Source organism: Nycticebus coucang, chromosome 18 (assembly GCF_027406575.1).
Source record: "Nycticebus coucang isolate mNycCou1 chromosome 18, mNycCou1.pri, whole genome shotgun sequence".
NCBI lineage: Eukaryota > Metazoa > Chordata > Mammalia > Primates > Lorisidae > Nycticebus > Nycticebus coucang.
In genome coordinates this window covers 80174635-80198910 of record NC_069797.1, presented here as the reverse complement: position 1 = coordinate 80198910, position 24276 = coordinate 80174635, and the positions used below count along the sequence as shown (strand labels likewise).

General features: G+C 49.3%; 1 protein-coding gene across 1 annotated transcript in view; it reads right to left on the bottom strand.

Annotated features, from left to right (window-relative positions):
- The window catches only part of TBCD (tubulin folding cofactor D), a 149673-nt gene that overhangs the window by 98618 nt on the left and 26779 nt on the right, over positions 1-24276 (bottom strand). Inside the window, exons 8-13 of the mRNA XM_053569262.1 lie at positions 17959-18004; positions 17028-17160; positions 12953-13098; positions 11805-11865; positions 10569-10643; positions 6510-6604 (exon numbers count right to left, since the gene is read on the bottom strand). Coding sequence (XP_053425237.1) covers positions 6510-6604; positions 10569-10643; positions 11805-11865; positions 12953-13098; positions 17028-17160; positions 17959-18004 — 556 coding nt within the window. The remainder of the gene's footprint in view (positions 1-6509; positions 6605-10568; positions 10644-11804; positions 11866-12952; positions 13099-17027; positions 17161-17958; positions 18005-24276) is intronic.

Sequence of the window (24276 nt, the reverse complement as noted above, 5' to 3'; positions counted from 1 at the left end):
GAATTTCCACATGACCCAGCCTCTGGACAGGCACACAAACAGAAGTGGACTTGGGATCTCAAACAAGCACTTGTACCCCCAAGTCTACAGCAGCATTATTTAAAAGGTTGGAAACTAACACTCTAGGAGGACAAGGGGAGTGAATAGCTTGAGCTCACAGGTTCACAACCAGTCTGAGCAACAGCAAGACCCATCTCTACTAAAAATAGAAAAACTGAGGTAAGAGGATCACGCGAGCCCAAGAGTTGGAGGTTGCTGTGAGCTATGACGCCACAGCACTCTACTCAGGGTGACAGCTTGAGACTCTGTCTTAAAAAAATAAAAATAAATAAAAGGTTGGAAACCACCCAACTGTCCAGTGACCAATGAATGGATAAACAAAATGTGGTGGGCTCAGTGCCTGTAGGACAGTGGTTACAACACCAGCCACATACACCAAACCCAGCCCAGGCCAAGGTAACAACAATGACAACGGCAACAAAAAATGGCCAGGCGTTGTGGTGGGTGCCTGTTGCCCAGCTACTTGGGAGACTGAGGCAAGAGAATCACTTAAGCCCAAGAATTTGAGGTTGCTGTGAGCTGTGACGCCACATCATTCTACTGAGGCTGACATAGTGAGACTCTGTCTCAAAAAAAAATATATATATATACATACATATACATATATATACACACACATATATATACATACATATACGTATATGTATATGGGTGTGGGCACCTGTAGTCTCAGCTACTCGGGAGGCTGAGTGAAGAGGATCACGTGAGCCCAGGAGTCTGAGGTTCCTGTGATCTGTGACGTCATGGTACTCTACCAGGGAAGCGAGACTCGCTAAAAAAAATAAAAACACTGACAATGCCCTTTGTGATTGAGTCTTACCAGTGATCCACTGCCATCTGCCCCATCAGTTTTAACTCCTGACCAAAACACCCAGCTCCACAGGGAGGGAGGGAGCACACACATGTTCACAGTACAGCATGTGAGGAAAAGCCCCTCCACAAAGAAAAGCAGAGCAACTCAGTCCAAGCACAAAGAGGTCTCGCTGTGGCCTTCGCTTTTCCTGCAAACTACAGACTGTGACGCCCACCAGCTCAAAACTGCATGAAGGTTAAAGGACACCAGACCCAGGGCGTGTCAGGAGCCCTAGCTAGAGCTGGCCCCGACCTGGAAGCACCCACCAGAGTCAGCCCCAGTCTCCCCAGCCCCTCCTGACACAAGTGGCCTCAGAACATCTCCAGCTCCACAGGCACTTCCCTGAAGGGGTAAGAATCTGCTGCTTCAGGGCCACATGTGGCCTTGTGGATCCTGTAGTACAGCTTTTTAATGCAAAAACTGAATCCAAATTTTGAATAAAAATCCTTTTAACAGAAGCATTTATTCTGTGAAGTTGGGGTTTGGCTGGGATTTTGACCCTGTCCTGGCATCCACATCTCAGAGGCCTCATCTAGCCCTATTCAAACATTACTTACTGGATGTCACAGTACACAGCAGAGCAGGAAGCCCCAAGAATCTGTCCCTCCTTTCAGAGTATGACCAAGATGGCAAAAACTGATAGAATCAACTTTTTCAGAAGTCTGCATTCTAACCAAAAACTTATAGCAAATAGGGGAGTGCTCAATGAAGAAAGAAATTTCATTTCAGCTTTTAAGGAAGTTTGTTAGGTCATGGCTAACTGCTGCGATGAACACAACCAAACACAACAAGAAATACAGTCTCTGCAAAAACAGTCCAGAAAAGCCCCTAACAGACAGATGACCACAGCCTTCAATAAGCAATAAAGCCAAAGACTGGGGGCAGGACAGAAACTCATCTCCAAAGTTACTATATTATAATATTCAAAATGTCAAGTTTCCAATACAACAACAACAACAAAAAAAATCCAAGATATACAAAGAAATGGAAAAGTATGGCCCATTCACAAGAAAAACAATAAGTTGCCAAAAAAAAAAAATCCCAAGGAAGCCCAGACATTGGACTTACTAGACAAAGACTTTAACTCAACTACCTTAAATGTGCTCAAAGAGCTCCAGGAAATCATGGACAAAGAGCTAAAGGAGACTGAGAGAGACGCGTCTGAACATGTGGGATTCTGAGAAAGAAACAAACTATAAAAAGAGGCTAAAAAGAAATTCTGGAACAGAAGCAGGGTTCAACAGCAGATTTAAGCAAGGCAAAGAAAGAATCAGTGAACTTGCACACAAAGCAATTAAAACCATCCAGTCTGAGAGACCCTCAGTTTCACCAACATCTGCATGATGGAGATGTCCGGAGTGCACAGGAAGGGCAGAGTCTCTAAAACATTCATGGCCAGAAACTTCGCAAAACTGATGTAAGACATGAATCTACACATCCAAGAAGATGAGAAAAACACCATATGCTAGCAGTTATTACATCAATGTGCAAAATTCTCAATCTAATATGGGCAGCGGGGAAAAATAAGGAGTTGCATCAAAGTCCAAAGAGATCAGAACATTTAACTTTTTCAAAAAACAAAATACTGATCAGAACCACAAAATGCATAATTAGGAGCACATGTATACATTTCAGAATATTAATATTAAAGCAAATACATTTCACTGTTCTTGTCACAGTCAACAGAGGGAACTGTGATGCTCACACAGGCTACTCAAGCCCACTCACAGTCAGTACTGGCCAGGCCACAGACCATGAAGGGCAGTTTAATAAAGCTTACTCTTTGAGAATAAACCATTCTTAAAACCACACAGCCACCACTGCAGAGGGCTCAACATGGGGCCACAGGAAGGTAGGAGCACCTAAGCCAGGACTAGGGAAGCCCTGGAATTTGGATCACTGAAAATGAAGACAACCAAGTAGCCCTTTAATAACTATCCTCAAGTAGAGGTGACGACACAGATGACAAGACAGAACACAGGTCATCATCCACCAAAGCCAGAGACCAAGACACAGGCTTTCGGCACGACACACAAGGCACATGTGTGTATGGAAAGAAACTGGCAGAATTCCCTATAAAGTAATCCAAAGAAAATAAGATGCTTCTTTCCTGAGTGTCTCTGTCCAATGTGCACGGTCCCCTTCTCAGAGGGCTGTGAGTGAAAAGACCAGGTGCCCTCCAGACAGACCTCAGGAAATCTCTCTGCCTTCCAATCTGACGTCCTCCCCCTTTGGCACGCACCAATGAAGATTTACATTTGCTCTAAGTCAGAAACAACAATTTTAGCCATCAAACATTTTCATCTATACCCTGTTCTCCTAGAACGGTTCTTTGCCAAGCATTTGTTTCTGCTTTTCAAACTATATAAACTATCTTTTTCAAAATAGAGAACTACCTGCAGCCACATGGGATACAGTAACTCTCCAAGGAGGTAAGGAAGTGCAGGGACTGTTCAGCCACATGAGTTTCCCTAGAGTAGAGCTTGATACAAACAAAACCATTCTCAAGGAATGGTGTGATATCTAAAATGCAAATATAAAAAATACACTGCTTGAGGGCAGTGCCTGTGGCTCAAAGGGCGCTGGCCCCATATGCCAGAGGTAGTGGGTTCAAACCCAGCCCTAGCCCAAAACTGCAAAAAAAAAAAAAAAATACACTGCTTGAAACAAAAGAAACAATATACACTACAGATGCTCAATATGAACAGTGTTGGCCCCTCACCTCCCAAGCCTGCTCCAAGACAGAGTCCCTCTCACCCCTGCCTGACACAACACATGAGCACAGAAAGGGAGTTGCACAAGGCTCACCTCATGAGCAAGGAGGAAGCCAGGCATCCACATGAAGGTCATGGCCAAGTTATACTACATCATTTTTCATAGTTTCCAAACAACAACTTGATGCCTACATTCACATCCTCTCATTCCACTGCCTAGGGTCTGTGGACACCACTGAATGTCATAATATGTCACACAGCACACAAACAGGACAGTAGAGTCTGTCATCCTCCTTCAAGTTAAATTCGAGTTGGTACCACACAGACAGCGATTTCAATTCACATGTGTGCCCTCACACACACATCCAGTTCCACAGATAAACATTGTAAGTCAATTAGAATGGAACAAAAGATCAAATAAAACTACAAGAGCAAATCTTCAGGAGTTTGGATTAGGCAATGATTTCTTAGATAGGATATCAGAAACAAAGAAATAAAAGATTGATATACTGTACTAAATCAAAATTTAGAACTTTGAGGGGAGGAGAGAAGGGTAGGGGTCACGGTGTATGGCACACCTCAAGGGTGGGACACAATTATAAGAGGGACCTTATCTAACAAATGCAATCAGTGTAACCTAATTCTTTGTACCCTCAATGAATCCCAAACAATAAAAAATATACATATATTTAAAAAAAAAGAACTTTGGAGTATCAAATGATGCCGTCATAGAAAGTAAAAAGACAACCACAGAACGGGTGAAATATCTGCACATCACATTTCTGATAAAGGACTTCTATCCAAAATAAAGAACTATTAATAAAAAAGACAACCCAATTTTTAAAATGAACAAAGGACTTGAATAAACATTTCTCCAAGGAAGATAAACACATGGCCAATACATACGGAGGGTGCTCGATGTCCTTAGTCATTAGGGAACTGCAGGTCACACTCGCTAGGGTGCTATCACCAGAACAGCAGTAAACACAGCCCTGGTGAGGCTGTGGGGAAACCAGACCCACACACAGTGCCCGGAATATAAAATGGTGCGATCATTTTAGACAAAGTTGGGCAGTTTCTTGATTAGTTAAACATGGAGCTACCATAGGATCCAGCAGTTCCACTCCTAGATCTATAACCCAAGAGAAATGAAAACACATGTCCGCTCAGAAACTTGTATCCAAATGCCACAGCAGCAGTAGTATTCATACCAGCCAAAGGTGGAAAACACAAATGTCCACCAACCAATGAACAGGACAAAGTGCAGTGGGGCGGCACAGCGGGACACCGCAGCCCAGCAGACAGGAGCAGCCGGCACGGTCATGCACAAACAAGAAAAGGGTTCAGACCACCAGACTCCAGACCCCAGTCACACAAGATATGTAGAAAAGACAAATCCATAGACATAGAAAGTGCCTTAGCAGATGCCCAGGGGAACAATGTAGAATCACTGCTCTTGAGTACAGGGTCTCTTTTTAGAGCAATGAAAATGTCCCAAAATTAGATTACAGTGATGGTTATACAACTCTGTAAATACACTAAAAGCCACTGTATGCTTTACATGAATAAACTTCATGGTAAGTAAATTATATCTCAATAAAACTATTAAAAAAGAATAAGCAGGGCGGCGCCTGTGGCTCAGTGAGTAGGGCGCCGGCCCCATATGCCGAGGGTGGCGGGTTCAAACCCAGCCCAGGCCAAACTGCAACAAAAAAAAAAATAGCCGGGCGTTGTGGCGGGCGCCTGTAGTCCCAGCTGCTCGGGAGGCTGAGGCAAGAGAATCGCGTAAGCCCAAGAGTTAGAGGTTGCTGTGAGCCATGTGACGCCACGGCACTCTACCCGAGGGCAGTACAGTGAGACTCTGTCTCTACAAAAAAAAAAAAAAAGAATAAGCAAATTAAATAAAAATTGCAAGCTCTAAAAGATCTTCTATGCATTGAGATACCAAGCGCAAAAAAGCCATGACTTCAGATACCAACAGATAACCCAAGAGAAATAAAAACACATGTCCACTCAGAAACGCAGGCTGGTGAGCTGGTCACTCCAACTTGCCCCAAGGAGCACTGTCACCCCAGCCTTGCCCCAAGCAGGGTCACCCAGCTCACCCTGGGGAGAACTGTCACTCCAAGGAGCCACTATCACCCAATTCACCCCAGAGAGCACTGTCCCTCCAGCTCACCCCAAGGCACCGTCACCCCAGCCTCACCCCAGGGACCACTATCTCCCCAGATCACCCTGGGGAGCACCATCATCCCAGTCACACAGATGCTGTGTGACACGCCTGACTCTACAGCTCAAGAGCAGCATCACTGCAGGTGCTCTTCACAAGCAACACCCCCAAGAATAAAAACCAGGCTCGGTGCCTGTAGCTCAGTGAGTAGGGCCACATAAATGGGATTGGCTGGTTCAAGCCCAGCCCGGACCTACTCAAACAACAACGACAACCCCAACCAAAAAATAGCCAGGCATTGTGGTGGGCACCTATAGTCCTAGCTACTCAGGAGGCTGAGGCAAGAGAATTGCCTAAGCCCAAGAGCTTTGAGGTTGCTGTGAGCTGTGACGCCACGGCACTCAACCAAGGGCAACAAAATGAGACGTTGTCTCAAAAGAAAAAAAAAGAATAAAACCCAGTTCTAAGGAAAAGAAAATCGGACAGTACAACAGTTCAAGCCCTTCTAAAGCAAGGTACACAGGCCATCTGTAGCATTAAAATTTTACAACAGGCAAAAGGGCAATTAGAAAATTATAAAGATCAAAATAAGAAAAGCTGAGAGACACTGGCCTGGTCTGTTCTCTCCTGGGTCACACCAGGCAGACTGACTCAAACCCTGGCGAGCCAGACAGCTCTGACTATGTGGACTGACTGGGCTTCAGCTACTTACCCTCTGCAAGTCGAGATGGGAGGAGCAGGCCTCTCCTGCCCAGTTCCGCCAGCGCCAGACACCCACCATGCCAGGCTTTGTCCGTCTCCTGAAAACTGAGCACAACACAGACCCTGAGACCAAGAGTTCTAATGTCAGCTTGGGACCAAAGCCCATAGTTGTAGCAAGGAACAGGCTGACAAATTCCCATCCTATGCCTGTAAGCCTCAGTAAAGTCTGCTGGCAAATTTTAAAGCATCAGTTAGTGGAAGAAATAAAACATTCAGTCTAATATGAGACCACTGTCACATCCACCCACACCTCCCTGCAGAGCTCCTGAGAAGTCCTGAGTCAGCCCAGCTGGACAGAGGAGCACCCACACCAGCTGGGGCACTCAGCTGGCTGGGCCCTCCTACCTTGGCGGGCTCCCTGCAAGCAACACCTCACTCCCGTTAAGAGTAATAATACTTCGGCTCAACACCTATGGCTCAAGCGGCTAAGGTGCCGGCCACATACACCTGAGCTGGCGGGTTCAAATCCAGCCCAGGCCCACCAAACAATGACGGCTGCAACCAAAAAATAGCCAGGCATTGTGGCGGGCACCTGTAGTCCCAGCTACTTGGGAGGTGGAGGCAGGAGAATCACTTGAACCCAGAAGTTGGAAGTTGCTATGAGCTGTGATGCCACAGCACTCTACCCAGGGCGACAGCTTGAGGCTCTGTCTCAAAGAAAAAAAAAAAAAAAAAGAGTAATAATACTTCAGAAAAAAGTCTGGGCTGTAAAACAGGACTTCTACCAAATCACATTAGATAGAGGAGCAGGAAGACATCCTTTAAATGATACCCACTACTTACTTAGTGACCAAATTTGAGACAAAAAAAATTAGAATGAAATGGTATTTAGAGGTTCTTTGTACTATATGAAATATGAATTTTGTTCAAACTCAGCAAAATAAAATTCTGTCCGATTTATTGTCGGACATTGCTTCACACATACATCAAATAGGCCAAAAAAAATAATAAATAGCAACTTCATAGACAAAAGAAAGAAAATAAATCTCTTATCTTTGGCTTTTTTTAATCATCGTCTCACACTAATTACTTACAGTACAACCAAGAACTTGCACAAAAAGTTACTGGAATGCTCAGAGTAAGGTTTTGTTGTCTTTGCTTTTTTTTTTTAAACAAGATTTTTTTCTTTGAGATTATAATGAACATGGTCACCCCACAAGTAAAGTCAGAAGTAGGAAAGAGAAGGCTGCAAAGGCAGGTTTGATCATCGAGAGCGTTATAAGTGGCTGACCCCCTGGGTGGCGCCTGTGGCTCAAGGAGTAGGGCGCCAGTCCCATATGCCAGAGGTAGCGGGTTCAAACCCAGCCCTGGCCAAAAACCACAAAAAAAAAAAAAAAAAAAAAGAAAGAAAGTGGCTGACTTCTAACAATATGTACAGAAACCTAAGATGTAAATAAAAAACAAATTCCCTTTTTAAAGTACTTTTAAGAAGTTTTAGGCCAGGCACAGTGGCTCATGCCTATAATCCCAGCACAATGGGAAACTGAGGTAGGTGATCAATTGAGCTCAGTTCAAGATCAGGGTGAGCAAGAGACAGCGCCACTGTACACTTCACACGTGAGAGGGAACGCTGTCCCCAGCCAGGGCCCAGGGAGAAGCATTAGCCACACAAGTTCCTGCCTCAGAGGCGCGCCCATGGCAGAGAACGGTGAGGTCGTCAGCAGGCAGGAGGGGGGCTGGGAGACAGATGACACTGGCACAATGCCCTCCATGACAGCGCCTGAAGGGCAAGCTACCATCCAGGCAAAACAAAATAAAAAACATTTTTACTCATCTGCTCACATCTGCATCAAAGGAAGGACCCGGGGATTGGGGGGCTGCAGGTGCCCTGGGCTCCCTAAGGGGCAGGCTAGGTCCCAGGCACGAGCACCCAGGGGCTCTGTCACCTTTCCTTTCATTCTGAATTTTGAATTAAAACGTTGCCTAGTGAAAAACAGCAATAAATCTTTAAAGATCGAACAGAAAGGAACTTATGGGTGAGCCTCCTGCAGCACGGGGCCTGGCCCTGGAGGTGCCACAGCTTTCAGGCGCTGCCACCATGTGCATCCAGGAGGCTCAGGACAGCCGCAGTGGCTACAGTCAGTCTGCCCACTAAAGACCACACACACTCCTGCCCCTGTGCATCCTGGTCAGTGCTGCAGGGCCCCAGTGCTGAGGGAGCCATGCACATCAGGGACAGGGCCGCCAGGTCTCACTGTAAAGCCAACTCTGCTCACTGCAGGACCAGCCCAGGAACAGAGCAGAGAGCAGGTCAATAGTCCGGGTGACAGATGTTACTAAAGGCAACACATGGACTCCTAGTTCTGACCTACTCCAGAGGCTGGCAGCTTACTTCACATCCCACAAGGACAAAAAAGGAGGCCACAGCAGAGCCACCCCATGCAGAGCCACACCATGCAGGGCCACTGCCACCAGTTCCAATACTCCCCTTGTCTTGGTGTCTTCAAATGCCCCGGCCCGAGTTATGCCTTTTTATGCCATAGTCATCAGTCCCATGCTGGGCAACCAAGTGGGCAGGTGCCATCCCGAGAGACACCCTGCAGAAACTGGGGTGACCATCCCTCCAACATGTCCTATCTGCTGCTTGGGGCTGAAGGCCCTCAGGACTTGGAGTAAGACCACTCCCACCTCCAGAGCCTCTCTAAAAACACGGGAGGAACACATTAAAACAAAGTAAAGGCATGGGCGGCGCCTGTGGCTCAGTCCATAGGGCGCTGGCCCCGTATACCGAGGATGGCAGGTTCAAACCCGGCCCCGGCCGAACTGCAGCCAAAAAATAGCTGGGCGTTGTGGCAGACGCCTGTAGTCCCAGCTACTCGGGAGGCTTAGGCAAGAGAATTGCTTGAGTCCAGGAGTTGGAGGTTGCTGTGAGCTGTGTGATGCCATGGCACTCTACCGAGGGCCATAAAGTGAGACTCTGTCTCTACTGAAAAAAAAAAAAAAAAAAAACAAAGTAAAGGCAGAAAGGCACATGAAGACTAAACCAGCTGGGACAGATGAGACTAGGCTGAGACAGAGCTGGGAGAAGGGACACAAAGTCCAAAGAAGTAAATTTGGAAGAAAAGGTATCCAGTGAGCTCAACTGGACACACCAGGCCTGATGAGCACAAGGCTCAGCTGCCAGAGAAAAGGGGCCGAGCTCAGGAGCAAATGGGTATGGCAAGCTGGGCAGGAAACCCACCACACTCCCACGAAGGGCACAGGCATCACCACACAGCAAGGGATGTTCCCACCAAGACCACCAGAAAGGAAGTCCAGGGACATGCCCTGAAAGGAGCCAGCAGGGCACGGGAACAGCTGCAGCCCTGCTGTTCTACAGCCCACAGAGCAGCTGCAATGCAGTGTCCATGTTTCTGCAGGAACGTTTCCACTAGAAGGACATTCACCATATGTGCTGCATCATTCTGAAAAAGATGGCCAATATCTGAAATAGTTTCCTGCACTCCTTAAATTGCCACTGAGCTGGCTCAAGGCAAAGTGCAAGCAGCAGTCTCTTGTGGCAGGAAGACAGCACGGCAGCTGCTCGAGGGGCTGTCCCTGAGGACTGATGACAACACACCCCCAAAAATGCTGATACCACAGCTCTCTCCACCCAGCTAACAAGGGGAGCAGAGACGAGGCTAGAACAAACCAAACGCCTCCACTTCTGAGACTGGCAGAGACAGTCCCCAGCATGACAAGCCCTCAGGAGGTGGTGGAACTGTACCCCAACCTGAGAGCACTCAAGGCTGCCCAGGCCCAGACCTGAGCCACCCCTGCTGGCCCCAGGACTCCAGAGGCTAGACAGGTACAGCACTGTACATGTGGCCATTTAAGCACAAATTTCAATTCATGATAATCCAATTCAATTTCAAATTCAAGCCTCAGCCACACTAGCCACATTTAGAAGTCTTAGCAATACATGTGGCTATCGGCCATGCTAGGGACAGATCTGGAATATTCCATCAGCACAGAAAAGCCACTGCTTTAGAACCTAACTAAGGTTAGCTTCCCTTCAATCATCTCATACCTGAAACAATCCAACACAGACCCAACCACGTCATCCGCCAGCTCTCTGGGAAGCCGCCCAGCCATCCTGCCGATTCTGAAAAAGAAAAGCAACAGCCTGTCACCACTGCAGCCTGCCAGAGGATTCACACTGCCCATGTGAACTGTTTGAGCCATGGCCCTCCCTCCTGAGCATGGGAAAAGAGAGGCTACCCCAAGCACACCCCCCTACCCTTCCCAAAAGCCCACCCTGTAAAATAAGGAAACGAGTGAGGAGTCTGTGTGCTCTGACATGGGGCAAGTGCGAAGGGGGTGAGGGCAGGCCACAGCCACCTTTCACCACAGCAATACAGACACGGCCTTCCACCCACAGTTAACAACACTGGGACACCAAATGAACGCTGAGGGCTTTAACCTAGAGGTCTCCATGGTGGGACCAAGCTGGGGCCCATCAGCCCTGGGATATGGAGTACAGAATCTACACTAGGGAGGCCTGGGCTACCTCCTGGCCCAAGTCCTGAAAGCAGACGCGTGAGAAGGCCCATCCTGACAGAGATGGAGGGGCTGGCAGGAGCCCCACCATCCCCAAGACTGTGATCTTCCCAGGCTAATCCAGCACAGAGCCCAGGTTACACCTGCCAGCCCCTCTCCTGGTGTAACTCCTCCATGACAAGGGTCCCTCTGACGTCTGAGCAACTCTGTGTGCGCGATGGCCCCCCACGGGCCTCTGGCTTGAGGCCAGGGCTCCCAGTGTGCTCAAGGCCTGGCCCACATCCTCCGCCAAGGCCCAACAACCGGAAGAGACACACGCCAGGCCCCTCTCATCTGTCAGGGGACAACAGGTGAAGGCAGGTGATGAGAATGTAGAGAAATAAGATAGGAAACATTTAAAGATAAAGGCAAATCTGGCCTCTCATTATTGTGTACACCCAGCCAGAAAGGCAAGAAGATAGGGCGGCGCCTGTGGCTCAGAGGAGTAGGCGCCAGCCTCATATGCCAGAGGTGGCAGATTCAAACCCAGCCCCGGTCAAAAACTACAAAAAAAAAAAAATAATAATCAGAAAGGCAAGAAGATGAGGGGCCTAAAATCCCACTTCAGTGATTGTCTTTTAAGCTGAGATGTGAAGCAGTAAGTTGTAAATTAGAAAAATAATTCAATCTTGTACAAATTTGTGAGGGGTTTGTAGCTATCAGATCCCAGGAAAGCCCTTGGAGACTCCAGAGGCTTCGCAGAGCAGATGAGCAGCGCGGCACCTACCCCTTGGCTGCTGACCAGCGCACGACAGTGTCCGTGTCCTTCAGCCCGACCAGCAGCTGCTCTGTGGGGACACGAGAGGGTGAGGCCCATGCACACAGAATCACTGCACACTGCTCGAGACAATGTTCTGATTTCCTAGCTTTAAGGTCCCCCCATCCTGGACACTACTCAAAAGAATAGCCTGAGGGAATTACCATAAAAATTAAACATTAACTACAAGAAAAACATTCCTTCTGTTTTCAAATAATCATATAAAGCCAATTTTTGCAGTCAGCAGGGAGCACCCACCTACCCCTGAAGGCAGCCCAAGCTGAGGCCCAGGGCAGGGGAAGGGGGAAGTGCACAAGACATGCCAGGGTGTAGGGTGCTGGGAAAAGAGGACCCAGTAGCCAAAGGACAACAGTGGCCACATACTCAGTGACAGTGAGGGGCAGCAAGTGGGGTGGAGTTGGAGGGGAGGCCAGGAAGAGAGGGCCCTGTAGCCAAAGGACAACAGTGGCCACACGCTCAGTGACAGTGAGGGGCAGCAGGTGGGGTGGAGTTGGAGGGGAGGCCGGGAAGAGAGGGCCCTGTAGCCAAAGGACAACAGTGGCCACACGCTCAGTGACAGTGAGGGGCAGCAGGTGGGGTGGAGTTGGAGGGGAGGCTGGGAAGAGAGGGCCCTGTAGCCAAAGGACAGACAGTGGCCACACGCTCAGTGACAGTGAGGGGCAGCAGGTGGGGTGGAGTTGGAGGGGAGGCCGGGAAGAGAGGGCCCTGTAGCCAAAGGACAGGCAGTGGCTACACGCTCAGTGACAGTGAGGGGCAGCAGGTGGGGTGGAGTTAGAGGGGAGGCCGGGAAGAGAGGGCCCTGTAGCCAAAGGACAGGCAATGGCTACACGCTCAGTGACAGTGAGGGGCAGCAGGTGGGGTGGAGTTAGAGGGGAGGCCGGGAAGAGAGGGCCCTGTAGCCAAAGGACAGGCAATGGCTACACGCTCAGTGACAGTGAGGGGCAGCAGGTGGGGGGGAGTTGGAGGGGAGGCCGGGAAGAGAGAGCCTAGGAGCCAAAGGACAGGCAGTGGCTACATGTTCAGTGACAGTGAGGGGCAGCAGATGGTGTGGAGTCAGGGGAGGGAGTCGGGGGCAGGTCGCTGTGGACACCACGTACCAATCACACTCTCCACCCCCTCTGGGACATCGTCTTCCTCCACCTCCTCATGGCAGTTAGACGGCTCCACCAGCGTCTTCTGCTCAGGCCGGTGCTCAGTGTGGGGCTGCAGATTGGCTGCCAGAGATCGGCAGCCACGCTGGTACCTGCACAGATCGAAGCATCCTTGGGTCAGCTATAACAGTGCGGAGCTGAGCATCGGTTCAGCCGCAGCAGTGTGGAGCTGAACACGTGCACACCCGATGACCAGAATCAGTGACTCGCTGTTACCTCAAATCTGCAGGCAGCCTGTGGAAATTCTACATGCTCCACAGAGCCAGGGTGCAAAGGAGGAAACCAGGGCACCACCAGCAGCAGCCCAGAAGAGCCTTCTGTGAGCCATAGGCACATGCCCCAATTCCAGAAAGCCTCCCTGGCATGGAGTTTTGATTTTGGAAAGTGATGACAAGAATATACATGCCAGGACCATGAGGGGAGCATTCAAACCACAGGCCCACCCTGTCCTCAATGACATGCCCACCCAGGCTGTATCCTGGGCCATCATCACTAGGAGTCACACCTCACACATCACCAGTGCCAAAGATGCTGTCTTTGTCTTTGTCCTGAGCAGCCTCAGCCTCTTCCACACCCAGCGAGACTCCCCTGGATATGTGGGAAGGGGATGCTGTGCGGGCCAGGAACCAGCTCCACACCTTTGCACAGCTGTAGTCACTTTCTGTCCCAGTCCCCTCTGTAAATGGGAACACTTCCTCCCCACAAAGCACTGTGAGGATGAACAGGAGGGTCTGCACGAAGCACCCAGACCAGTTCGACACAGAACATGCCCTGCCCCTCCTGCAGCTGACTCCCAAGACAGGGTCTGCTACATATAAGGAGCCCAGTGCCAGCTCCAGAGTGAACCCTGAGGGCTACAGCTAAAGGGCGATTCCAGAATGTAAACAGCCTGGGCTCTGAAGGCAGAACCCACAACACCAACTTGGATCCTTTAACTGTGGCTTTGAATGCCTCATCTTATTTCTCTGGGCCTCATTTCCAACTCTGGGAAATAAGGAGGAGGATGGTCGGCAGTTTCTAAGGTGGCCTGTGACCCCACACACACACACTGCCTCCAGACATTCCTGCAATCCCCCCGGTGTGGCCTGGGCCTAGTGACTCCCTTCCAGTGAGCAGAATATGCCAGACGTGATGGACAGCCCCTCCCAAGATGAGGTTACAGAAAGATTGTCCTCCTCCTGACTCACCCTCACTCTGCTCGAGGCCAGCCGTGCCCTGTGGAGAGGCCCACATGTTAAGAAACCTTAGGAGACCTCGAGCAAACAGCCTGCAGGGCACCAAATTATACCACGACCACAAGAAGAAGCTGGAAGCAGGTCTACCCCATCTGACCTGAGCAGCCTAGCCAACACCTTCAGGAGAGGCCCTGAGCAGAGGGGCCACTAAGCCCCATCCAGGCTCCTGACCCGCAGAAACCAGGAAGGAAAGGATATGTTGATTTAAGCTGCTAAATGTCGAGCTTCTGTTACACAGCAGCAGATGCCACCTGCCATCACAGAGCTGCTGCTGTGACCTTGAAGCGCTCAGCAAGGCAGCAGGCAGGTCATAGGCATTCACACCTTACTATGGTTACCATTCTCCTAACTGAGCAGACTCATCGGTCATCTAGCAAAAAAGCACCCACTATAATGCACAGAGACCAAAGACTGAAACTATAACAACAATAGGCTTTTGGATGCTTTTGGCCCTGCCCTTGCGCCATAAACTACAAAGTCTGGACAGAACATAGCAGCCAACACTGTAGGGCTGCCACCCTCGAAGGACAGCCACAGTCCCTCACCTCCACCTCTGTGCCAGGGCACCCTGCAGACCACAGCGGGCTTCTGAGATGGCTGGTATTTGGAGAAATGGGGCAGGAGAGAAAGGAGCTAAGAAAGACTCCAGAGCTCCACACAGAAGCCCCAAGGTGAACAAGCAGCAGGACAGGAGGACAGGAGAACAAGAGGAAAAGGGAACAGGAGGACAGGACAGGCATGTGCACCAGAACAGCGGGGCCAAAGGAGTCACACGAAGTCAGGGGCCCTGAGGCTCTTTCACTTATAACCCTGAAGGACACATAATCAAAACATGGACCATGCTGCAGAAGCAAGAGCCACACCCACCCCCACAGGACTCAGCCCCAGACAAGCAGAAGAGGCAGACATCCCAGTCACATGCCGCCCGCCAGACCCAGACTCCATCCTCTTTAGTGGAAGACATCAGGGAGAGAGCAACATGGAAAGATACAGCAAAATCTAAGGAGGTGAAAGTGGGAAAATTAAGTAATAGAAAACAGAAAAATTAAGGAAGAAGATGGAAAAGAGAAAATAAATAGCAAGGTGGTAGACTTACTCCAATCACATTAACAATTACACTCCTGCGGCAATACATATGAACAAAGTAATTATGAAGCTAAATTATTTTCTTCCCACACGTTTTAGTGCTTACAAATGGATATTCACTGCCACCTCGCCTGGGCCCGGCTACTTGGCCAATGCCATGCTGACTTTGCCTGCCAGGGTGTGTTTCCGGGGGAAAACGGACGTCTCAGTCAGTGGCCTGAGCAAAGCGGCTGCCCTCCCTGGATATGGATGGGCCTTGTCCCATCAGCTGACAGCTGATCACAGAAAAAGGCTGACTCTCCCCTATTAAGTGAGAACCCTCCTGCCTGTTCTGAACCCTAGTTCAGAACACTGGTCTTTTACTGTTAGAATCAAACTGAAACGGGTGGAGGGGCTTTTCTTGGGTTTAGAGTGGGACCACATCCCTGGCCCTCCTGGTTCCAGTCACTCCACTGGGTAGAGCTGGGTTCTTGCCAGCTTCTGTAACTGCCAGCACCAATTCCTATAACAGGCCTCTTTCTATGACATGTACACATATCCTATTGGTTCTGTTTCTCTGGGGAACCTCAACTTATACAGGGTGTCCCAAAGGTCGCCATAATACACACATAGGGAAAATGGGCAATTGTAGCTAAACATACCTTTTTTGTTTTTTGAGACAGAGTCTTACAATGTCACCCTCATTAGAGTGCCATGGCGTCACAGCTCACAACAACCTCAAACTCTTGGGCTCAAATGGTTCTCTTGTCTCAGCCTCCCAAGTAGCTGGGACTACAGGCACCCGCCATTAACACCCGGCTATTTTTTGTTGTGGTTGTCATTGTTTAGCAGGCCCAGGCCAGGGTCAAACCCACCAGCCCTGGTATATGTGGCCGGTGCTCTAACCACTTGAGCTATAGGCGCCGAGCCAAACATACCTTTATTTACAAAATATTCATCATAAAATTTTATGAAATATTTCTCTATGTATTGATATATAAATATTAAAATATTAAATATAAACTAGGAGTTTGTTAATTTTCCTATGTGTGGTGACCTTTGGGATTCCCTATACAGTGCTGGACCATCTTCCATGGCATTTTAGAAACTAGCCACTAATAAATAACTTCTTATAGAATTAACTATACACTGAACACCAGAAGGTATTTCAGCAAAATACCACTAAAACACAGCATACACTTCTTTGGAATTTGCTACAATGCAGGACAAAGACTGAGCGAAACTTTATCAAATACCATCTTTCCAAACCACACCATTAATACTCAAAGTAAAATTGAGATTATTAACAACACAGCACCCCAGAACATGTAAGAAGTCTGTGACCACAAGAGCGAGTACTTCGAAATCCGCCCACGTCCGTAGGGCAGGTCACCCTCTGCAGGGCATGCAGGCTTCCTCTGCAGAAGCCTGTAGTTCAGCAGTGCCACCCGGGTCCCACACTGGCCCATGAGCTGCAGTCCTTCCTACCCAGCTTCAGTTGTCCCAACTGGAAGGTGTAAAGTCAGCAACAATCAAAACAAAAACCATTTCCTTAAAAATCAGAAACACTTTTGAGATTAAAGGGGAAAAAAAGATACTTTTTATGAGCCAGGCTTGTCTGACAGCACTACCTGACATAAAGGCCTCAGCAGCGGCGTACTACAGGGGGCCCCACCACAGGGCCTGGCCGGAGCTCTTCCTCACACCTCCAGGGTACCCACCTCCACGCTGCCACCTTGGGCCTCAGGAAGGTCAGCCCCAGCCGCTGCACAAGCTTCACCCCCAGCTTCCGCAGCAGAGTCTGGTTGCTCTCAGGGAGTCGACAGCCGTCAAGGCACTTGAGAACAGTGGCAGCTGCAACAAGATAAGCTCTCCTCAGAGCAGCAGGAAGAAGCACATGGGACCCTCTTGCACTCCTTGGTATGACACTGCAGCCCTGAGACCACAGACAGTTCCCAGGGGCCCAAGGCAGGCCACTGAAGCCTCTCAGACCAAACACCCTTAGCGTCACTCACAGGGAGTGGAGAGCCAACCTTCACGACTTCCTTACCTCTCAGTGAGGACTGAGAGTGGAAGAACAAGAGCCCCAGGGTGTGGGGGGCTGTTCTCAAGGGGAGAAGGACAGGCACGGGCCAAGCGTGCGAGGGGGGCACTGTGCCTCAGGACACCCCCACGCCCAAGAGGCCTCTGCAGCTGGTTGTTTGGTGGGGGGCATCCTGCTGGAATGAAGACAAGGACTGGATAAAGCTGAGCCCAAGGGGTGGCCTGAGACCCCCTGAGGGGCCACAGCACAAGGCATGTGGGGACCTGGAAGTGGGAACACAGGGGACACAGGGGCCCGAGGAGAATGCAGGAAGCTCAGCGGGCTTTAGAGACGGTATGTGATGACAGGGAGCAGTCCCGGCACATTTTCTGAGGTGTGAGGACACTGGGGCCACATGGGGCAAGAGCTGAATCTTTGAGAGAGATGCGCTGGGAGGTGCACACATAACAAAAAAATCAGAGAAATATGACAGTGTCCAAGATACCAACTGACAGATTTTTATGCCTGTAAATAAAATGTCACAAAGACATAATTGATTCTACATAAATACATGGGCAAACTCACAAATATACCTTCTCTTAAAAAAAAAAAAAAAAAATCAACCTTACCATAGGGTAAACAGTCTTCACGTTTTCCATGTTTAAATATTTGTGCCTAAAAAAAAAAAAATTAAATGTTGCATATACATTTATGAGCTTAAAACATAAATTATCAAACAATTCGTTGCATCTTTCAGAATGTTAAACCTCTCATGACCAAGGAACAAGAGAATATTTTCTGTTCATTATAAAACAGGATCCACAAGAGGATGCAGAAGAAATCTCCCGAAAGGGCCAGGTTCAGTGGCTCACACCTGTAGTCCTAGCACTGAGAGGCCCATGCGGGTGGACTGCCTGACCCACAGCAAGACCGTCTCTAAAAAACACAGCCAGATGTTGTGACGGGCACCTGTAGTTCCAGCTACTTGGGAGGTGGAGGCAAGAGAATCACTTAAGCCCAAGAGTTTTGAGGTTGCTGTGAGCTGCAACACCACAGCACTCTATCTACCAAGGGTGACATTGTGAGACTCTGTCTCAAAAAAAAAAAAAAATCTCCCAAAAGGTCACATCAGAGCAGGGACATGGTGACAAAGTCCAGGCAGTTACTGGCGTGGAGGCCCAGTGGCTTCTCTGACACACACCCGCTGAAGTGCAGGGCACTAGCCTAGGAAAAGGCAATGACTCGGAGTTTAAATCATCCATGCATGAAAACACAAAAGACAAAAGCTACATGAAGGAAAGGAACCAAAGTTTTCATTCTGAAGTCTCATTTGTTTCTGTTGCCTGCCTCCACTACAGACTGGTGCCTACAAGGCCCGCCCTCCCTTCCCAGCACTGTGGCCCCACACCCCACAAGGAAGTCCAGCAGAACAAAGAGGACAACAGGTTTTCTCTCAGACACTGGTTCTAACCCTCTGAATTCTCAACCTCAAGTTTTACCTTCTGCTTTGACATCTGGAAGGCAAAGGGATAATTAGGCTCAGTCTCTAAACCCCTAATAAGAAACCTGGAGCTCAGCACTCCTAAGCAGCGTCTGCGAATGCCCTTTCTTCAAAGCAGCCTCCCACTGCACGGTGAGGACTGTGGCTGCCCCAGACGCCCCACGACGTGCAAACTGCAAGTTAGGTCCCCGCCGCCCACCACTCTGCCAAGGTGAAGAGGATTCCACTAAATACACTCTGTATTACTTGATTTTTTTAATTAAGTGTAGAACAAAATCATCTCTTTAAAAATGTAGGGAAGTTCTTTATACTCTATCCCCTGAACCTGCTAAAGCCTCCTCTTCCCTGAGTGCTGGGTCCAGCAGGAAACCAGGGCAGGCAGGTGGGTCTGCATCCCTTTCTCAGGCCCCCTCTTCTCTGAGCCATGTACTATATACTACGTACTATGAGAACAAGAAGTAGACATGTTCAACCAGGCACATCAGAAGGCTTAAGTCTCTATTCTCTCTAGAGAACTGGATATTAACATGTTTCCTGCCAAGTGTTTGTCCAAAAACTACTTAAGAACTCTTCCATGGATTTAGTTTATGTAAAATACAAAATTAAGCAGGGTGTTGTGGCAGGTGCCTGTCATCCCAGCTATGAGGAAGGCTGAGGCAGGAGGATTGCTTGAGCCCAGGCATTTGATGTTGCTGTGAGCTATGACACCACAGCACTCTATCCAGGGGACAGAACGAGACTCTGTCTCAAATGAAATATTAAATTGAAAGAAAATTAAAATACCCAATTAAAAGTTAAAGTCACATAAAACCAACTTCATGTACTTTAACTTGAATCCCCTGTAGAGCAGAGACACTGGGGCGAACCCCCAAATGGCCTCCCCTTGGGGCCTAGGTCTGGGGGAGCTGGGAGGCAGCACTCACATTCCCGACCAAGAGGCCGAAGCAAGTCTCTGACTCCCAGTCCCCGGCAGGAAGCCTGGTACCCTGCCAGCGTCTCTCTAGACACTGCCCCTCAGGACACTCCTTCCTAAAAAGAACGTGGAGCCAGCCATAGTCAACAGTCCCAGCCCACCAAGGTACCCACCATGCAGTTTGCTCAGCCAAGGTCCAGGTGTCAAGGGGCAGACAAGCCAACCCCTATGTCCTGCCTGTGAAGCCACAGAAGCCACCCATGCAATACTGTCTGTGCCTATCCCTCATGTCACCAGCTTCAGGGTAAGCCATTCCATCATAGAGAAACACATGAGAGGCGACTGCTGCCCTGCAGGCGGTGGGGAGGGGAGCTACTCCATAAGTGAGGGGCTACTCCATAAGCAGGTGTGGGTGGCCAGTCCGTAAGCGGGGGAACCACTCTGTAGGGGTTGTGTGTAGCTACTCCATAAACAGGAGGGGCTACTCCATAAGGGGATGTAGGTGGCTACTCCTTAAGAAGGAGAGGAGGCCACTCCATGAGCTGGAGTCGGGGAGATAGAGGATGCGGTAAAGGAATGAGATCTAAATAGGCTTTTAATAGACTGAAGTCCAGTTAGGACACACAGAGAACCTGAAAGAGAAGATATGAGGGATGGGGGACAGATAACAAAGTTTTGGGAAATAGCTAAGCATGGTGGGGCCTGCAGCCCCATCTTCTCAGGAGGCCAAGGAAGGAGGATGGCTTGCAGCCAGGAGTTGGAGGCTGCAGTGCACCATGACTGCACCACTGCTCTCCAGCTGGACAACAGAGAAAGATCCTATCTCTTAAAAAAAAAAAAAAAAAAAAATTTAGGTAATAGAACTGACAGCACTTGGCAAGGGGCTAAAGCACTCTTGGTCTCTCTAACTCACTGAAGTATTTCAATTACTATTAAACAAAAATGCTCTCATACAAACATTATTATCAAACTCCTTATAAACAAGGCACAGGCAGGCAGCCCCTACTGCCTCCACCCCACACAGAGACCAGCACTAGGGCCAGCTACCAGCTGGAGTGAGGGACCCACATCCACATTTTGTAGGTAGAATATTAACTCTTTTTATCCCTACACACTTCTCCCTAACCCTAACCAAGAAATGGTCCTGGAGATTTGCAGCTAGATCACCCAGGTGACACCTGGCTCCTGACACAGCACTTCCTGGCTCTCCCACTCAGGGCTTAGGAAGCACGGGAACGAAAAGGAAGAAGCAAAAGTCAGTAACAACAGGGCTTTTTTTTCTGGTTTTCCTTAAAAAGCAAGGCCATCTTCACCACACTTCACCCCAGGAAAGCGCGGCACTGTCAGAGGGTCCTAAGCGCACATCTCCTCTTGGGTCTCAAGCACACATCGGCACAGCACCACACAGAAGGCACACCTGCTTTTCTTGGGGCATGATGGGAGCGAGCTTCAAACCACCTGCTGACAAGCACACACAGACGCAATCACACCTCTTAGGAGGAAACATCACTGCTCAGCTGATGAGAAATGACCGCACATCTGTTTTTGTTGTTGTAGAAACTAGCACAGTGCAAGGTGCAAACAAAACGAGTTTCTTAGTAATCATTCTAAACTACCACACCTTTCGATTACTATCCACCCCAGCCTGCTTTTCTGCAGTGTGCAAACCAGCTTCCCTCCCCGGGGCATGTTCTCCCAGCCCAGTAAACCACAGGCTGTGCAGCTTCTGCCAAGCAGGTTTACCCACTGTCAGGCAGGAGACGCTGGTTTGAGACTCCCTTAAGGCACTAGCCAGTCAAGGCCAAGAAAAGCACCTCCACCCGAGGCTCTGGGGGAAAGGCCCCCGTGCTGCACGCCAGCCAGCTCCATTGAGGCTCAGCCCCGGTGAGGCTCTTGCTGATATGGAAAGGCTTTGGGAGTCCAGTGATCCTCCTGAGACCCATGAGCACTGGCCAGCACCATAGCAGACCGCTCAGGCCACACTTACCCTGCACTTACTCCTGGTCTCCCAGAAAGCAACGATATTATAACTACTGGCCAGGCAGCACGGCTTCTCCCCTCGTGATTCTTCATCCTGCTCCCTGCTCCCAAGCTCAGGGACTACACAACTCCCCCACAAGCTCAGCAAGCTGAGTGTGGTCCCTGTATCCCACCAGAGGAGCAAAGCTAACAGAGGAGGGGCCTCGGCACTAGCACAGCCCATCTAGGCCAGAAGCCATTCAGAATATGGCACTGGGTCCTCGGCTGGGCTGCCACAAGCCCACCCAGGGCCCCAACTTCACCGCATCCTTCGTGGAACACGCCAAGGCACTTCACAGAGGAATTCTCACAAACTTGAGGCTCCTCTTCCCAGCAGCACCACAGCACGACCAGAGTCCAGAAAAATGACAACTTCTAGTACACTTGCCGGATTGCAAGTGAGGGACATTTCTTTAAGGGCCCCATCATAGCCCCCAAGAAATATCAGTAGCCCATGCCAGGTGAGGTCCCAGGGAAGTCCTGCCCAAGGGCAGAGCCCACCACACTACACTGCAGGGTCGGGGCACAACCAGCCCCTAAGAGCCAAGGCCTGCTCCCCTCAGGATACCATATGTCACAGGACAAGACAGGAATTTACAGAAGTGAAAAGGTTCACTGTTGAAACGGTTTTCAATGTTTGGGGTAAATAGCTGATTAGAATGAACTTAGAACCCAGAGTCAAAAATATACTATTTCTGATAAAAATAAATTTGTGACAAATTAGAAGAATTTTAAGTATATGAAAACAAAACTGAAAATTAACTTTACATAAAAATGTCCCAATGATCAAAATAATCACATCTAGCTCTTATCTTCTCATGACACATTAACCTTTGTACCTGAACTCAGACTGTGTGAATGAAAACCACCTCCACTAAAGAGGCCCCAGCCCCGCACCCCAGCCCAACCTGGCACAGTGGTGCAGCCAAGACCGTAGTCTGTATCCTTGTCTGCAAAACGAGCTCAGAAAACACCACATGGGGGAGGCACCTGTGGCTCAAGGAGTAGGGCGCCAGCCCCATATACCAGGGATGGCGGGTTCAAGCCTGGCCCCGGCCAAAACTAAAAAAAAAAAAAAAAAGAAAGAAAAGGAAAAGAAAAACACCATGTGGGCCACGTGAGGTGGCACAGGCCTGTGCTCCCAGGTACTCGGGAGGCCAGGTACTTGGGCTCAGGACCTCAAGTCTGCAGTGAGCAATAACTGAGCCACTGTGCCCAGCCTGGGCAAGACAGCAACACCCTTTCTCCTAAAAAAACGTTTACAAGAAAGAAAACACTAGGGCGGCGCCTGTGGCTCAAAGGAGTTAGGGTGCCAGCCCCATATACCGGAGGTGGTGGGTTCAAACCCAGACCCGGCCAAAAAAAACTGCAAAAAAGAAAAAGAAAACACTAGAAGACTGTGACTTCCTAGCTTTGCCCTTGAAAGACATCATTCGGTCTGTTCATGACCGTCAGGCACCCAGACGACGCTGCTATGTGTGACAGACCACAGGTGACAGCAGTGGTCTCATGAGACTGTGTCATCTCATTGTCACTGCCATCTTATTTTCACTGTGCTGTTTCCACGTCAAGGAGCCTTCAGTTGTGTGCACAGCCACCATGTCGCAGCTGCCTCTAGTGCTCAGCAGTCCCATGCTGCAGGGGCCGTGTGTGACAAGAGCACAGGCTACACCAGGCAGCCCAAGCCTGTGAGAGTGTCCCCACACGACCCGTTTCTCAGGACGCATCCCAACCATCAAGCCACACATGACTGTAATTTTACCACTAGCTCTTTTGAATGTTCTAAATAGCCCACGTAGCAATCTAACAGCCACAAAGAGCAAACTGCATTAAGATATTTCAGTTTGCCGAGCCTAAGCTCACAGGTTCGAGACCAACCTGAGCCAGAGTGAGAGCTCATCTCTAAAACAAAAATAGCCAGGCAATGTGGCAGGCACCCATAGTCCCAGCTACTCGGGAGGCTGAGGGAAGAGAATTGCTTGAGCCCAAGAGTTAGAGGTTGCTGTGAGCTATGACACCATGGCACTCTACCCAGAGCAACAAAGTGAGGCTCAGTCTCAAAAAAAGATATTCCAGTTTAAGTAACTCCCCAAATCATTATGTACCTGGACTGCCTCTGGTCTCACTGTCCTGAGCAACCCAGCTTTCCAGGACAGGGAACAACAAATGGGCCCAAGTTCAGGGGTGACTCCTGCCCTATGTGACCCTCAGCCAGGGGCAAGAGTCCCAGGGCCTTCCTGGGGTTAAACAAAAGCACATCTGTAAAAGCACTTTCCCAACTAAACCACACACAGAGGTGAAATGCTAGAAAAGGGCTCTGAACCATCCTGTCACTGTTAAGAATTTAAAACATAGGAGAGCGACAAGATCTTTCAAAAAGTTAGAATCGGTATGTAAGAGCAGCAAGGACGATTTCACCTCACACGCAGTGATCGCCAAGACACAAGAAAGAAAACCTGTCAACAGGAACATGAGAGGACCGTCTCAGAGGCAGCTCCAACTTCAGGAGGTCTC